This window comes from Hemicordylus capensis, chromosome 6 (genome assembly GCF_027244095.1).
Source record: "Hemicordylus capensis ecotype Gifberg chromosome 6, rHemCap1.1.pri, whole genome shotgun sequence".
Taxonomy (NCBI): Eukaryota; Metazoa; Chordata; class Lepidosauria; order Squamata; family Cordylidae; genus Hemicordylus; species Hemicordylus capensis.
In genome coordinates, this window is record NC_069662.1 from 145,339,114 (window position 1) to 145,357,571 (window position 18,458).

The window sequence follows — 18,458 nt, forward strand, 5'->3', positions numbered from 1 at the left end:
GCTAACCACTATATCATCTTGACTTCCTTGGCACTATCTGATATTCATGTCACAGGGAGAGCGATTCATTGTAAGAATGTATCAGTCTCCCAGTAGAAGAATAAATCTTCCTTTCGAAATTCATCTTTTAGCAGTGGCTTCTGTAAGTAGCTTCAGAAAACATGAAATGCTGGGAGGTGAGAGACAGGAACCACCTCATTCTGTTCCTTTTCACTCATTCTATTAAACTTGAACCTTATGTTTGTTGCCTGTCCCATGGCTTTTCTTTAATGTACAAGCAGACACAACGTTTGCAGTTTCAAAAACCCAGAAACATGAAGTTCTAAAAGCACATTGTGTGCAGTTCAAAAATTCAAGTCATGCAAAAGTTGTATTATGTTAGATGAAGTAAAAGGTGCCTCATAACCGTGAGAAAAATAAAGTACTGTAAGTAGTCAAGGCTTCCCTAGAACCCAGACATTGATCAATCACACCTATTTCTTTTCCCCTGCCAAAGGCAGTTCCTGAAGATTCCTCTGCTACTCCCTGCAGAGTCTTTACTAATGAATATAACATTCATCTACAATAGTGCTGTCAAATTCCCAGTTCTGGGAATTTTCTTCCATTCAAATGTAAGCTTCTAAATATCATGGAAAATGTGTGCACAGGCAAGGAAAATGCACAGGGGTGTGTGGTAGCGGCACGTGCTATACATGCCAATTATACTTGCATACCATTGTACAGTTCTGAATTTTCCTTTTAAAGATCCCGGGCCTAACCTGTCTCTCTGTCTAAAACCATGAAAGGTTTACATTGCTAATTATTACGATGGTGGTTGTAAATTATCAGCTTGAAATCTATATGGATTGCTCCATTTCGTTATGCATAGGTACAGAGTGAGAGCGGGAAGATTGCTCCTTTGTCCCCCACTATTGTAACAACAGTTTCAACCATGGTATCCGCCTTGTCGCCAGTCTATAGTCAGGATCTGCATGTGAAGGCAGCAGAGGACGAGCATGTGGGCGAGGCTGATAATGCTGATTTGAGGTACTGCTCTCCAATGGAAAATGTGGACGCTTCCTTAAAAAACATCCTGAAAACGGAGTTATGGCAGCCTTCTGTGGAAATGAGAGAGAGCAGCCGACAGTCGAGGGAGCATGAAGAGGCAGGGCCCAAGGGAGTCCTGAAACGTGAGGAGAATGGCATAAAAAAGCACAGCTCCTTTGAGGAAGAGCCCCCACATCCTGTTTCTGATAAAACAGAGGACTACAACAAAGAGGCAAAATACGCATTCCCAAGAAAAAGCAGCAGGGAATTGTTTAGTCCACAGCCACTCTATCAGCCTGCTGAACAAAAGGAATTTGTCACTGACATCCTGCAGGATAAACGAGAAGTCAAAGGCCAGTCCTTGGAGGAAATGATGGAGTTCGAGGGAATCGGGACAAGATCGATGCTCAGAGGTAAATGTCTTGCTACAGACTGTTGCCTGACTAAACAAATCTTAGTCTAGTCAGTATATGACTTTTACTCAATTGGATCATTAAAGATGCGTACATGTACATATGAATAAAACACTTCTGAAGGGGGGGTGACTCTCTCTCTCTCTCTCTCTCTCTCTCTCTCTCTCTCTCTCTCTCTCTCACACACACACACACACACACACACACACACACACACACACGTCTCAGCAGGCTCCACCTTAATGTGCATTTCCTCCTGTGTGAGAGGAGGAGGAGGAATGTCCGCTCTGAGATGGTGCCACCTATGGTTTTCAGAAATGTGTATTGACATGAACTTTTAAAAATAAGTGCTGACTGGTTGATCTATTAATCCACTAAATACTGTAGCCCTGAGCTGCTAATAGTGACTTGATTTTTTTGCTGTTGATTTCAAATTAGCTGTGGTTTTTGTTTGTTTGTTTAATATATAAAGTTATTAGTGATCTCATTTTGGGGTTAGCCTACTTTAGCTTTTTCCAGAGCAAGCCCTTTGACATGAGCTATACCCAAATACAAAAATCATGTTAATTTCAATTGGGTTTTTCCAGGGTAAAATGCACTCACTTTGTGACCATAGTTTGGCATGGGCAGCTTTTTAAAATGAAAACTTTGTCTCTTGATTCAAGAATAAACCCTGAGATTTCTCTAATGCAAGGCTTTCTTAAAATCATGGCAGTTCTTGTTTTCCCAGTCTAAAATTGTGTGTTAAATGTCAGCACAAGGTATAAATAAAAATGTTTGCAGTAAGTCAAGTGAGACCCAAACTCGTTTGCTGTCTTTTATGACATTTTTGTTGAATGCTGTTACAATATGCCGACTGCATCTACTAAATGCTTGACTCATAAATGATTGCCCCTGTGCTCCACCTACTAAACACAACAGTGATTGTGCAAATTAATTTGAACAATTAAACCCAATGTAAATAAGCTCTATTTGTACCAGGTTTTATTCATTTCTGAGGTGAGCGGAAGAAATAGTAACATTTTGGGTTTGTGCAACTGTAGCACATGCCTGCACAACTTCATCCCTTTCACAGATTTGGACTGTAATTCCCATAACCACTATTGGCCACTGAGGCTGATGGGAGTCAAACAAAAACAGCTGAAGGGCCAAGGTTTTGTAGCCCTACTCTAGAAGCTTTCATGCACAGCTTCCCTCTGGCAGTCACTGTCATTCTGCTCCATGGCACATTGTTTTAGATGCGGCATTGTTGCAGAGTAGTGTGGGTGAAAATAATGGCCACCATCGTGAAAAAATGGTGGCAGCTTTTTTTAGTCCTGCCAGCAGCAGCATGGTGTTCTATATCAGAAAAGGTGGTGCCTGCCAGGATGCAGCTGTTGTATCAGAGCTCTTGCAGAGGGCTACAGTTCTAGGTAAGATGTTTAACTTTTTGGCTTTGATCCCCACTCCACCCCAACAAACCAGGGTTATGAAAACAAGTTGGGACTCTCCAAATGAGGTCTCGAAGCAAATAGAAATGGTCCTGAAAACAAACGGGGATCCAAAAACAATGAAATTGATGCACACCAATACGTACCTTGTTTAATTCCCCTCTCTTGGCAACCAATTCATTTCACTTTCTTTCAAGTGTTTCCTAACTGGTCTAAGTTCAGTCCTCAGCATTTTGATGTTGTGTGCTTTTAGGCTTGCAAAGAGTTGAAACGTAAAGGCTTGTTTGGCCCTCATTGCACAAAATGTCCCATATGCTGTCAACAACACAAACTTAGGAACATAGGAAGCTGCCATATACAGAAGTACATCTAGCTCAGGATTGTCTACACAGACTGGCAGCAGCTTCTCCAAGGCTGCAGGCAGGAGTCTTTCTTAGCCCTATCTTGGAGATGCCAGGGTGGAACCTTCTGCATACAAACATGCAAATGCTCTTCCCAGAGTGGCCCATCCTCTAAGGGGAATATCTTAGTGCTGAAATGTAATCTCTCATTCAAATGCAAACCAGGGCAGAGCCTGCTTAACAAAGGGGCCAATTCATGCTTGCTACCACAAGACTAGCTGCTCTTCCAATTTTTAACATTTTATTTGTTTTAGAATGTGTTGCTTAATCAAACTATATTTTACTCCACACTGAGCAGAGTCGGAGCATAAATATAAAATATAAAACCAGTAAAGTGTGCCATCAAGTCAGTGTCACCTCCTGTCAAGTCAAGTCAGTGGCGACTACAGAGCCCTGTGGTTGTCTTCAGTAGAATACAGGAGGGGTTTACCATTGCCATCTCCCACACAATATGAGATGATGCCTTTCAGCATCTCCATATATCACTGCTACCCGACATTTGCCACCAGGTCGTCTGGTGGCTACTCAAGGACAGGCCTTCTCCGTTGCTGCCTTGAGGCTTTGGAATGTGCTCTCTAGTGAAATAAGAGCCTCCCCATCTCTGACAATTTTTAAAAAGTCTTTAAAGATGCATCTGTTCACCCAGGCTTTTAACTGATACTGTTTTGATTGTTTTAATGTTGTTTTAGAATATTGTTGTTGTTTTTTTAAATAAATTGTTGTGTTTTAAATTTCTTGTTTTTGTTTTTAACTAATGTTTTAATGTTTTTATCTTGTTGTAAACCACCCAGAGACGTAAGATTTGGGCAGTATAAAAATATGTTAAATAAATAAATATAGGTGTTTTCCCATAGTCTGGGAAACATACCAGCGAGGATTTGAACCGGCAAGCTCTGGCTTGCTAGTCAAGTCATTTCCCTGTGTACTTCATAAAACCAGTAAGTGGGTTTTGTTTGTTTTTTTGCTCAAAAATGAGAGACTAGACTTTCCATGCAACACCAGTGATTACTTGGGTATTGCTAGGAGGCTTTGATTTTGGCATTTGGTGCAGTTTACGAAGTACACCCCCCCATCAGTTGAGGCATCAGGCAGGTAGCAGGCTGCAGAGTAAATAGTCTGGAAACTGCAGCAAGAAAGGGAACAGTGTGAGAGCATCTAGTGATTTCTCACAGTGGGGTTGCCCAGGCTGAGCAGTGCAGCTGACCTTGTAGTTTAGCAGGCAGTGGCATGAGATTGGCTCCCTGGGATCACCTGATGATATGGACCAGGAAGATTCTGGGTTGATGTTTGCATCCTCTCTTGAACTACTTGTGGTTCCCTCCCCTCATCAGTGGCCCTGGTCACTCAGAGAATCAGTACCTAACTCACAGGTCTGAGCCCCATAATTTTTCGGAGCCCAGTCCTTCAGTCTGTGCTGATCTATATAACTGCCAGTGACCTGTACAGGAACTGCGTGGACTGTTCTTTTTGCATAATATAGGTCGGCTTCCAACAGTTGAGTGTGGGGCTATTTAGGGGGAGGAGTAAAGATATCCCACTTCCTCTGTCACTTTCTGTGCTGCTTTGTTTGGTTTCTACAACACAGGAAGCTGAGGTGTGACCCATCTTTAGATATGTAACGAAATCAGGATCCTTGGTCTGAGAGTCTGATCCTCTGCTAGAAGTAACATACTTTAAGATTTCTTGAAAGAGGACCTATCTAGGGAAGCTCATCAATGAAAAACCTGGCTATACTGCCTCTTTCTCTTCTTCCCCATCACATCCTACCCTGCAGATGCCAAACTAGGACCCATCACCACAGTTTGAAGGTGCTTTGGACCAGCTCTGGTTTGGCCTGCATCCAAATGGACAAATTGTTCTCTGGGAAGCTCACAACACAACATTAAAACATCTAATACAAACACATAACTCATCAAATCACAACACACCAAAAAAACAAACCCAGAATACAGTACAAAACAATTTAAAAACTTGTTTTTAAGTCAGTTTTAAAAATCAAATTTAAAAAGCCCGAGTGAACATTAAGGCCTTTACCAGGCGTCTAAAAGAACAAAGTAATGGTGCCAGGCGGACCTCACTGGGGAGGCTATTCCATAAACGGGGTGCAACCACCAAAAAGGCCCTCTCGCTAGCTGCACCCGCCTCACCTCGTTTGGCAGGTTTACTCGGTCCGAGTCGGGACATATGGGGCAAGGCACTCTGTCAGGTAACTGAGTCCCAAGCCATTTAGGACTTTAAAGGTTAAAGCCTTTAAACTGTCTGCTTTTGCAGCTGACTCACTCCTCTAGGCATCAGGAAGGGCTACCTCCTTCCCAGTGCATTGTACGGCAAGTCAGATCCAAGAGCTGGGAGTTTCAACTTCTCGCAGTCAGTCAGAGCGTGTCAGCACAGCACACTGGTTGAGAAACACAGGTCTAAACTGTGGTTAGTGCAAACCATGGATATTGAATCAACTTTATGTGATTAATTCTTCCAGCTAGCCACAGAATACTAGTATCATTCATGGTGCTGTAGATTGTGAGGCCATGTAGGAATGTTACTGTGGCGGCGGTGAGTACCTAATTTGTAACCTTGATTAGCACAATTAGTTATAAGAAGCAAGAAGCTACCTGTCAGTTTCAGTAATTCTATGCAGGACTTTTGCAGTTAAGCACTATTTCTAAACTTCTCCCTCTCAGAGCATGACGAGCCAATTTCAGAACTTGTGGCAACGGCAGCAACAAAGAGTGTTTCTCAGCCTGCAACTGTGGTATCCTGTAGGCAGCAGGAAACATCTGAGCTGTTGGAAGGGAAACTAGACTCCAGAGAGAGCAAAGCAGAAATAGCGGAGGATACCCTTGATGGGTCCAGCAAAACCATGTCAATTAAAGAAAGGTAAATAAATGTTTTCCTTTTGAAGCATGTGTGCTCCCCTTTTAAGATAGGAGTTTGGAGGGACAATATGCAAGAAGAACTGCCCTGGGGGATTTCTTAATACTCCTGTTCTTTAAAAGAAAAATCAGACTAGTTGACTTTTTACTGCTTAACATTGTTATTACTGCTAAATTGTTGCTGCTGCAGGAAATAATTATTACTGCTAAAGTAATCCTTTTTACTGCTAAAAAGAGGAGGCTTTTTCTGTGAGAGCAAAACTACAAAGTAGGTGGTTGTCTAAAGGGCAGCATTCTTGCAGATGTGGGAAATAAAGATTAAAGTTTTTAAAAGGAGATAAGTCTAACATTCATTTTCTAGATCTTCATCTTTTTTTGAGTGAGATGCCTGAACATGTTTGTTTTTTGTTGTTCGTATTTTTACATTTATATTCCTCTCCACCTCCAAGAAGCCGAGAGTGGTATATATGGTTAAGTTCATCCTCACAAGAACCCTGTGAGGAGGTTAGGCTGAGAGATAAGTGACTATCACCCACTGAGTTTCATGGATGAGTGGGGATTTGAACTTGAGTCTCCCCAGTCACAATCCAACACTCTTAAGCATTACACTGCTGGTGATTAGACTTTCAGACAAGCTAATCAACAATAGTTTTGTCTAGGTGTTGTTGTGGGCATTCTATGATCCTAATATGGTATTGGGTGCCGAATTTATCATCCCGAGAACCTAGAATTTCCAGTACTTATCCTTATGGCTCAGGAAATGGACTTGAAATTGTGTGGAAAATACCTGAATAAGCAAAATTTCCTATGGTTCGTTCCTCCTCATAACTAGCAGAGGCAGAATACATCACGCAGTGAACAAATATATTCATATATGTTAATATGCTAATTTGCATACACTACACATTACAATTCAGCTTCTCTGGATGTAGAATGTGGGTTATCTCAGAAGGTATTTTCTTTTAACCATAGTCCATGTTATAGGTAACTTTTTGGAATGAAGTTTACTCACCATTATATTTTTCTCCTATGTGTATTAAATATATCACAGGTCATAATTCACTGTAGAAGTAGAATCTGTGGCCTTGGCCCTAGGCATTACCCGTGGGCTCCTGCCTGAAACCACAGAGAGCACTGCCAGCCAGTGTAGATAATATTGAGCTAGATGCACCAAGGATCCGATTTGGTATAAGGCAGCTTCCTATGTTCCTATATGGTAGAGCCCACTCAATGACTTTAAGGATCTAATTTTAATCTGTATACTGATAAAACGATTAGCTTGCCACAATATATTTTCCAGTATATGTTTTGTTCATTTTTTACTTGCTTGCCAATTTTTAAAAAACTAAGATTTGTAGGTTGAGCTTGATTAGTAGACAGTGCAGTTGTTACCACTTTCACACTTTGGTTTAAGAAGATATAATGCACAATCATTTCCTGAATACCAAGGAGAAGTCAGTATGGCATGTACCGAACACAAAAGGGCCTTTTGAAGAATGCTGTGCTGCCCACTCATCTGGGGAAAACAAATGACCAGGAAAGGATGAAGGGGAACTTTAACCCTAAGCATCAAGCTGGTGGAGAACTTCCACTTGTCCCCAGAGGCTATTGAATGAGCACATGTATATGTCAAAGAGCACAGATCTCCTGGACAAGAGGCAGCAAGAGTCGGATTTTCCCTTGCGATGACTTGTCCTAGCCGTCCATTTTTGAGGATGAAAATGAAGGAGCTTGTTCTCATGACCAGAAGCTGGGTAGGAGGGGCATCCAGCCAGGTTCCAAGTCCCATGAGCACTCCCAAGAAATAGTAGTGTGTTGGCAAAAGTCAAGGTAGGAGGAGGGAAAAGTGATTGTGTGCTAGCCGCAGTCTGGGTAGGAAGTGGGGGTGGGACGTGTTTTTCCTCCACCCTCGATATAGTGCTGAGTACATGATACGAGTTGGCTGCTGCCGTCATCCTACCCAGTTTGGGACTAGCACACAATCACTTCACCCTCCTCCTCTCTCAATTTTTGCTGAGACATGGCTGTTTCTGGGGAGTCCACAGGGCTTAGAGCCTGTCTGGACACTCCTCTTCTCCAGCTTCTGATTGAAGCTGGAGAAGAGCAAGCCTAAAGATTTCTGAGTTTACATTACTTAACATTCTCCCCCAGGAAAAGTAAAATCAAAGTTCAAACCGCACGATTGTAAGTAAGTTTTTTGTTGTAACCACTAGTCATAACATAACAACATAAAACATAACATGAAAAACATAAAATATAACGTGAGCATAACACAACCACTTTGGGATTGTTTTAATGAAAGGCGGTATATAAATTGAACAAATAAATAAAGAAAGAAAAGAAATGAAATGAAATGAAATGAAATGGGGAGGGAGCTCTTAATTAAATACAATTTAAAAATAATGACCTAAAATACCCATCTGTGATTACATCAATAAATGTAGTATATAGAATAAAACAAGACCTAAAAGTACTATTTAGAATTTACAATTTAAACTCTAAGTTTAAAAGACAATAATGCAAAAGTAGCAACTTGGTAGCTAATATATGGAACCACATTCTCAAGAAGGTAGTTTAAACATTGATTGATTAATTGTTACATATTTATACCACCTTTCATTAAAATAATCTCAAGGTTGTTTACAAAACATTTAAAACAATATAAAACCATAAGAACTGCACAATAAGAACTAAAATGGAATATAAAAATTAAAAGATTAAAAAACATGTACAATATAACTGTAAGATAAATAGCAACAGCAAACAAAACACTCATTTAAAAGCCTTGGTAAAAAGCCAAGATTTTACTTGCTGTCTAAAAACTGATGGAGACCGGGAGCAGATGCCACATCAGAGCCCTTAAATTTATCAATAATCTGTCTCGGCGTTGTTTCCCGCATCACATCATAAGAGAGGCGATGTATGACATAATGAATAATGTCTTCCACTTGCCCTGAACGGCAATGGCAGAGGCACTGTTCCACAGGGAGTTTCCAAAATCTACCTTCAAGATACGCTGCAGGCATAGTTTGAAAACGGAAAATGGCAAATGCCTTCCTCACTTGGTGAGCTTGACCGTGCACTTTGAAAAACTTCTGTGTTGCTTATAGTGACAGGGACCCCACTATTGTGGTAAGGGAACGATGGATATTCTTCCAGCATCAATATGACTGATGCTTTAAACCAGGGCTGCAGAACTTGGGTGTTCCAGCTGTTGGACTAGAACTCCTATTGTATCCGGTCTCAGTGGCTTATAATAGGGATGGTGAGAAGTGTAGGCCAGGATCTGCAGGAAAGCCGAAGCTTTGCTGCCCTGCTTTAGACTAATACAAGCAAAAAGGACAGGTCCTTGCAACCAAGGTGTTGATAGGGAAAGAAGAGGAAGATGGTGGTGAGGGAAACAAGGGAAGAATATACACACATTCAGTTGCATATACTTAGATTTATGTAGAGGATGAGAACTGAGGGGTTGAGCCAACGTTTTGGGGAAAGGAAGAGGAATGATAGATATAACATCATGTATTAGGGCAGCTTCTGCCACTCAAGCATAGAGGGCATGTACATAGGAACATAGCCTTGTACCAAGTCAGACCATTGGTCCATCTAGCTTAGTATTGCCTACACTGACTGGCAGCGGCTTCTCCAAGGTTCCAGGCAGAAGTCTTTCCCAGCCTTACTTGGAGATTCTGCCAGGGATTGAACCTAGGGCCTTCTACGTGCAAAGCAGATACTCTGCCACTGAGCTACGGCCCCACTTCCCCCATCTCAATTTCCCAAGAGCTACTTACAGCCAGAAACTCCTGTTTGGCACCGTACAGCTGAAATCATACACTGCTGAGATCCACTTTGTTCCTTCATTTCTGTTTTGCTACTTCTTCCGTGGACCCAGATATCAGCTTTCCGTCATGTTTCTGCTTCTCTGTTTCCAGCATGCTGTCAAACCCAACTGCTTCAAATCTCGGTTTGACTTTTCTACTTAGTGGTGCAATATTGTTTTTTATTATTAATTCAGCTGCCTTTCCCAAGCTCACAGTGGTTTACATATAGACAGAAAAACAGAATCAAATACAATGTCTAATTCATATGAGAGCTGGCTGACTATTTGTTAGACAAAGTAGGGTGCCATATTGGTATTTAAAAGGGGAAATGAGTTGTTTGAAGAATAGTTCAAGATTGCTTGTGTGATTCCTGGTTCATGGTTTTGGTTGTCAGATGATTCAAATTCAACCCTATCTGTATTCCACCCATCACTTTTTAAGGGCTGCAACACATGTTTTGCTTTGTATGTGTATATTTGAGATTTTTTTGTTTATACGCTTAATGTATATAGTATGTATATAATAAAGAGATTATTCGAAGCATGTGTTTGATACTGGTACACTTGCCAGACCTGGTGCTGGTTTCCTATTGAGCATACACTCAAGCCCTATTAACATGTTACGTTTAGTGCGCATATTTGTACATACTGTACATTCTGTATACTTAGTACATACATTCAGCCACACGTTACGTTGACTGCATGTATAGCAGTACACTTCCTATCTATACCATGCATTTGAGGGATTTGTGACCAGCCTCACTTCAAAAATGGAATTCTGGTACAGTCATTCACACAAAAATCTGTACATGTGTTCAGACACCTCAACACACAACACACATATACCATAATGCCTTTACTGGTAAATCCATGTTAGATGCTATATAACATGTGAAATGACTTCTGGAAGTATATGGAAAGCTTATTTTGAATATTCATAGTGCTCTTATTCAGCATGGTGTCTTTGGATTTCTTGCCTCCTTCCTCATTTTCAGGCTGGCGCTCCTAAAGAAGAGTGGTGAAGAAGACTGGAAAAACAGGCTGAACAAAAAGCAGGAATATGGCCGGGTATCAGTCATTGAGCGTGGCCCTCAGCTGCAAGAGATGGAGCAGCTGTTGACAAAGAAGGTAATGTTGCCCATGTTTGGGAATAGAATTCCACTTGAAAACATTTCAGCCCTGTGGATGCATTAGGCTACAGCATGCTTCTCTTGAGGCAACTAAGGTAACAGCTGCTGCTTGTAGCATGGCATCCCCTCAGCAGGACTTGAGCTTTAAAGCAGTATGGAGTATTCTCTTGTAATGCAGCAAGGACTCTTAACTGAGATGATTTCTTAAATTTGTGTCGCCACGTTGACAAGAGGTTTATGTCTCAACACAGAGCAGGGAGCGTGTGTTTTGCAGAACTCTTCAGTAACTTAGGAAACTCGTTAGGGGTGTGCACAAATTGGATTTTGCAATTCAACCTCAAATTGAATAGCAAAATCTTGAATCAAATGGTCAAAGCAGGTGGCACCTGCCAGCTGCTTTGACGATTTGATTCATGAATCATCGAATCAATTCAATTTTTCCATGGAGAGCAGGTCTACCCATTAGATGTAATACCCATTAGACCAGCTCTCCCTGGAAAAACAGTATAATTCGAGCACTGTTTTTCTTGGGATTGTTGGTCTGCCAGTTAGATTGACCTTCCCTCTGAGAAAAGCAGTTGGTAGATCAGTTCTCCCTGGAAGCAGAGCTTGGGGTTCAATTTGAGGTCAAATCGTTCAAATCTAATCAATTAATCCTCGAATTGCAGTGTACATCCCTAGATCTTATGATTTTACAAAATCTTGACAGACACGCCAAAGTTCATTATTGTTCATTAACACAGAGAGTTTTCTTATCCAGAATTAAGTTCCCTAATTTTTAAGTTGAAAGGTTTTCCTAATGAGGAAGAGCATCTGAAAGCATAAGGTTTGGGGCTTTGTTTCGTTCGGGTTTTTTGTTTTTGTTTTTGTTGGCATGAAGATGGAACAATTCTAGCTGAGTTTTTAGAGTCTTTGAATAAAATCTTAATCTGCAAAATATATTTGTAAGGATCCTTATAGTTGCTGTGATCCTAGATAGGCACCTTGAGACTTCTGTGACCCTTGATAGCAAAGCTACCAACCCGTTTGGGTGTGATTTTTTTTATTAGGAGCAGAGATCACAAAAGTCCAGTTGCAACAATAAGAACCCTAACTTTTCAAGTTGGGGCCCAGGATTGTTCTAAGCAAACTATTCTAGAGTTTTACAGTTTTCAAAGTTGGAAATGGTTTAGATTATTTAGAGCAATTAGTTCTTCTTGAGCACCTAATATTCTTTAGCCTAAATAATTATCATTGTACTCTCCCCTGTGGTTCAATCTAGAGCTGCAGATTTTAGTCAGATTAATCAACTAAAGCTTAAGTTGATGGGTAGACCCCAGAATGAACTCCTGTTTTGGTTTTTGGAGACAATATTGGTTCAGGTATGTTAAAGGAGAATGAAAGAAAATATTAGAGGACCTTTTATTTTAGCTATGGATAGTAGCTTTTGTTGAGTAAATTATAGGAACCTGGAAGTCCTTACTGAGTCAGACCATCAGTCCATTTAGCTCAATATTGCTTACTCTGGTTTGCAGTGACTCTCCAGGGTTTGACAAAGTATTTTCTCAGCCCTACATGAAAATGCCTGGAATTGAACGTAGGACATTCTCCATGCAGCATACTTGCTCTACCACTAAGCTGCAATTCCTGCCCTCAAATTCTGATTTTCTACTTCCTTCAGTGTCTCAAAAGGGTAATACATAAGTTCATTTAAATGCAATTGGTCAGTTAAAAGACGATTGATCGATTAAAATTCTCTGACTGCTTGCTAGACTGTACACCTTCTCAGCCTCCTATTTTTATTTTAAGCTAACTTGATCAGGCTCTTCTAACCTTTGTAGCTGAAATAACTTCTCTGTGTTGATTATTCCACTTTGAATTCATCCCCCTTGAAAGGGGGCATTAAAAATCTCAATTTCAAATGAGATTCATCGGTGGCAGCTACCAGCAGTGCCTCATTCAAGAGTGGCCATTATCACCTTCACTGTTATAGCGCTGGTTTTTCAAACAATGACTAAGCCACCTAAGGATATTTTTTGATGTAACGTTAAACCATGGTTTAGTGTTACATGAATGAGCCTGGAGCTTATGCATGTCCTCGTCCCCTCCCAGCCTCCCGTGGAGAGATTAGAAGCTTCTGTTCTGCATTATGTGCAAACCATAGTTTGCTGTTGCATTCAAACCAGAACTGTGTACAGCATAGTCTGAATGTGGGTTGTGGTCTCAGTTTGCATAAACCATAACTTGCCAGATTCAGACAAAACAGTACACTATTGTTTGTTGTCGAAAGCTTCTGTGCAGAGAGTATTGCAGAGATGATGGAGTATGTCGGCCTGAGACTTGTTCCTGTAACACAAAACCATGGTGTTGGGTTTAAATGACCCATAATCTCTCACTTCTCATTTGTCAGCCCTAAGGAATAATTCAATTTACAATTATACGAACTACCTTGCTAGATCAGACCAAAGGCCCATTGAAGTCTAGAATTCTATCTTCGATAGTAGTCGGCCAGCTGACCCAAGCCCATTATTAGGACATAATGAAATGGTTCATACCAATAACTGCTTCCAGCAAAAAGTGCATACGTTAGTGCAAATTCCCAAGCGTGGGTCTCTAAACATTGTTGGACTACAGCTCGTGTTGTCCCCAGCCCTAATGGCTTTCAAATTATGGGAGTTTAAAAAATCAATCAAGAATTTTCACTTGAGGCACAAATGACTGGGCTCAAGCTTTCATACTTGGGACACATTATGTGAAAATCCAGCTCCCTTGAGAAGTCCATAATGTTGGGAAAAGTTGAAGGAAAAAGTAGAAGAGGACGACCAGCAGCAAGGTGGATGGACTCGATTACAACAGCAGTGAATGCACCACTGAGAGACCTAAAAGGCCAAGTTGAAGACAGATCATCCTGGAGAGAATCTATTTATGTGTTCGCTAAGAGTCGACAATGATTTGACGGCACTTAATCAATCAATCAATTTAAAACATCTGGGGACCCAGTCTTGAGAACCCCTACACTATTAATCTTGGTGTCCTGGTTTAACCACGCTGTTCTATCCCAGATAACTGAATTTCAGAGAGATTTTGCTTAAAATCCAGTCCACCAGAAGGATTTCGAAGGATAGGATAGAATTAGGGGGTGCAAAGGTCAGCATGAAAAGCAAATTTGAGACTGTTCAGAATGAGTTTAGTGGCCTCAGTAAATTTATTTTATTTATTAAAAATTTCTTATATACCGCCTCATCCAAAGACTCTACACAGTTAACAATAACAATAATATATTTTTTAAAAAATTAAAGGGTAACAGCTTGGCGAAAAAGGTAGGTCTTAAGAAGGGCCTTAAAAACCACTAAGGAGGGGGCTGAATGAATCTGGGGGATTCGTTCCAAAGGGTGTTCCAAAGAAGAGGGGTGACCACAGAGAAGGCCCTCCTACTGGCCCAGGCACCACACACTACACCAGGGCCCAGGACACTAAAGAGGGCCAGCTGAGAAGACCTCACAGGACGGGATACAACCGGCCAAGAGATGCAATCCCAGAGATATACAGGCGCTAAGCCCATAAGGGTTTTGTAGGTGAGAACCAGCACTTTAAATTGGACTTGGAAGCAAACAGGCAACCAGTGCAGCAACCGTAAAAGAGGTGTAATACTACCAGATCTATGGCCACCCATGAGAAGATGGGCCACTGCATTCTTGATTAGTTGAAGCTTCCGAATAGTTTTTAAAGACAACCTTAGGTAGAGCGCGTTACAGTAATCCAAACGAGAGGTAGCAAAGGCATGATTTGCTGTTGCCAGGGCCTGCTTGTTGAGAAAAGGACGTAACTTGCGAACCAGCCGAAGTGAACTTGTGAGAGAGTTCTTTTTCAAAGCCTAATAAAACAGCTACTTCAACTGGAATGGCATCTCTTCACCATTTTGCCCCAACTGCTCATTGCCCTTGCATTCCAAATGGTGATTACTGGTCAAGCAATATGAGTTGGGAAAGAGTTGTGGCTTTGTTTTAGGTAGGACAACAGCATTCAGCTCCTCAAATACTTGCTTCTCATGAGTACATGGCATCTGTTGGCTCCTTGATATCTTTTATTATTGTATTATTTCTCATGCTGATGAAAACTGCAGTGGCAACTAAGCCCTGCCTTGATGCTATGCAGATATTTCATACTGGAGATGGCTCAGGAAATAAATAGTACGAGGCATGATCTTTTGCTCTCATCCAGATTATGAAAGCTACCGATCAGCTGTTGAAGCATGCTACTATGTGATGGTTCTGCCTGTGGCTGGTTTTGCTCAGAGTGATTTGCATGTGTGTGGTACATAACATGTAGCAATCTGTAACATTCTTAAATGTCAACAACCCTTCAAATGGAGTAACAGCAATGCTTTTGGCAATAGTATGGCTGGACGACTGCTTAAGTGAACTCCAGGCACTTTGCTTATAGGTAAGATTCCCTTCCCCAGGAATTAAAAATATCCCTGGGTTTAGGTATGTTAACTATTTCTAGATAATGTAGAAAATTTCAGGCCTTTGAGATTTGTTTAGAGCTTTTCATAAAACAATTTATGGAGCTAGGAATTTTAATAAGTTTGTCCACTGCACCCATTGCAAGTTTTAGTTGGACTGAGAACAATGGTGCTTGGGATGCAAGTCTTAAAATCTAGATGAAAATGTTTTTAATTGGAGTTGAGGTGCTGAGTGCTGAAAACGTATTAAAAATGGTAGTAGAAGTTTTTATGAATTGTAAAATACTGTAGAATTTTGTTCATATTTTTGAGGGAAATATATTGAGTAAAATACTGAATTCTATACTTTCCTTGTATAAATCTAACCTTCATGGTACCAATAATAGCGATGATTAGGATTGCAGGGTTTAGTTTTATACTACTTTTACACGATATGTGGCAACCTTTCCTGTATTGTTGCCACACATTGCACAACTTTTCCTGTAGCACAATATGTGTGGCTACCTTTCTTGGGTAAGAATATGCTTTGCATTGTAATCGTAGTTTCCCCCATATTTTGTTCTAAACCAGTGGTTCCCAACCTGGGGGCCTCCAGATGTTGCTGAACTACAACCCTCGGCTACAGTGTAGCTGGGATTATGGGAGTTGTACTTCAGCAACATCGGAAGGACCCCAGGTTGGGAACCACTGTTCTAAGCTGATATCCTGGCTGTTTTATTATTTAAATCCACTGAATATAAAACTGTATTTGATTCATTACACTGAAGTATTCATATCTAGATGTGAATCAGATCATAACTGGAGCTGATTTGCTTTTATATTCCCTTTCCCTTCTGGTCTCATTCTTCAATCCTGTGCATTTTCATCATAATTACTAGAAAGAGTTCAAATTCACCATGTCAAGTTAGCTATTCCTTTACAGAAATGCAAACTCTTATCCAAAGTCCCAGATTACTTGGTGCACTCGAGGTCATGCTGCTGGAATACTAAATCGCAACATGGGTGTTGTCTCTAGGTAATAGGCTGCTTTGCTACTAGAATTATAATTTTCATTTGTCCACTGCACCCATTGCAAGTTTTAGTCGGACTGAGAGCAATGGCGCTTGGAATGCAAGCTACTCTCTGCAGCTACGCCTTTGTGTCACACTCTGCAATGTTTCCTGTTTGTTTTAACCTATAGGAAGAAGGAGGAGTTACGGATGATAATACCATGTCTAAGCTGCTTTGGGTAAGCCTGACTCTAATGCATAGGGGTTATTCTAGGTGGCAGACTAATTTTCCTTCTGGGTGCAAATGGTATTCCCTTCCAGCTGTATTTCCAGCATATTTATGGTGGTAGTGCCTATATAGTAATGGATGGTAGTGCATCCACATAGTAGAGAGTTCCTCGCTTCAGGAAGGGTTGCATACATTGCCAGGTGGAAGCATTGCTTTTGTGGTTAATGGGCTGCTGAACCTTTGAGCATCAAAGGTGCTCTTCCATGCTTGCTGCTTTCTATCAGAGCACACTGCCATTTTCTCACTAACCCTTTTAATTATTGCATGGATGTGGCTTCAGTAAGCATACTACATTTGTAGTTTCTTACCTTGCTATTATGGCATATTGTATAGAGAAAACAATTCTGAAAGATTAGAATGAGTGCCATAGTTGAATTTGTAGTGATCACCCCTCCTACCCCCTTTCATCCCTTTACTGTCTGGCACATCATTTCCATGTCCTTCTCATTTTCTTATATGCTTCTGCCCCTGTCTATAGGAACCTGTCTATGCTTCTACTTATTCTCCTGCTATAGCTGCTGCCCATAAATGTCATCCCTTTGTACCTATTAATCAGGTGAGCAAATCTTGCACACTCTAAACAGGTCTTGCAATGATTTGTTGGATGTAGAGGATATATCGTTCCTTTACACGGTTATTTTTCATCCCCACATAGGCCTTTCTCACATGTGCATGGAAATCAGTAGTATGAAAGTGTGGCATTCCTTTATTTACTCTGTTGGTGTATATAGCAAAATTAGACTATATACAACCAAATCATGTTTAACATTTAAGGCTGCTTTCAAAGGTGACATTCAGTTCAGTTTTTGAACAGTGACATTACACTAGTCTATATTATGCATATTCAAATATTAATGTTTTCTTTGTTTTTAGAAATCCCACACCCATAGTTGCCTAGTATAGGTGAGTCCATGACCCACCCCACCTCAGCCTGAAGGGGAGCCCAGATTGTATTGCACAACAAGACTCAATCCATAACTATATTCCATACTGTTGTGCACAGAGTAGGGTACTTTCTCATTCTGTGTTTTCTCATTATATATCTACTAGAAATAAAAAAGTGATGCTATGAGTTGTTGTCCGTGCCTAGAAAAATGGGTATCCACAAAAGATATCTCTGGCCACTGGGAGGTGGCAAGGCTCCTAGGCAGGGGCAGAGCCACCATTGAGTGGACAAGTTCAAAGAACCTAGCTACAAGTCCTCCAGAGTTCATTCTCAGCCAATGTTGGCTAGCTGGGTGCATTTATTTCCCTTTCTCTCCCTCGCTGTGAGGGGCCCCCTGTTGGCCTGAGCTGATGGGGTGAGCACTGGCAGGAAATAAGGGAGCCACCCCTGAGGAGCCACACCTCTGCCCTGTCACATGTGGTTACCCTCCTGCCCACCCTTTTCCAGCCCCATAGGGTTCCCCCAGTGCTTGTAAAGGGGAATCCTCACCTTTTTAAGCACTAGAACTGATGGAACAGGGCCCAGTTCAGCTTGAGCTCAGACCAGCCCCCCTTTTTAGAGGACCGGTCCAGTTTGAGCCTGAACCGGGCCGGTTCAACTAGAACCTGTTTGCATATCCCTTCCTGCTATACAACATATATCTTCCCTCTGGCTTACAGGCAGGAAAAAGCATAGCTTTGAAGCAGTGGTGGAGCCAGGGAAT

General features: G+C 41.2%; 1 protein-coding gene across 28 annotated transcripts in view; it reads left to right on the forward strand.

Annotated features, from left to right (window-relative positions):
• Nucleotides 1-18,458, forward strand: part of SVIL (supervillin) — a 208,902-nt gene that overhangs the window by 145,729 nt on the left and 44,715 nt on the right. For 15 of the 28 annotated variants that reach the window (XM_053261296.1, XM_053261277.1, XM_053261280.1 and 12 more), the window contains 5 exons: nt 869-1,439; nt 5,949-6,144; nt 10,953-11,085; nt 16,712-16,759; nt 17,288-17,365. In XM_053261296.1, the coding sequence (XP_053117271.1) occupies nt 869-1,439; nt 5,949-6,144; nt 10,953-11,085; nt 16,712-16,759; nt 17,288-17,365 (1,026 nt within the window). The remainder of the gene's footprint in view (nt 1-868; nt 1,440-5,948; nt 6,145-10,952; nt 11,086-16,711; nt 16,760-17,287; nt 17,366-18,458) is intronic. The other 13 variants (XM_053261289.1, XM_053261290.1, XM_053261293.1 and 10 more) reach the window with 3 other exon arrangements.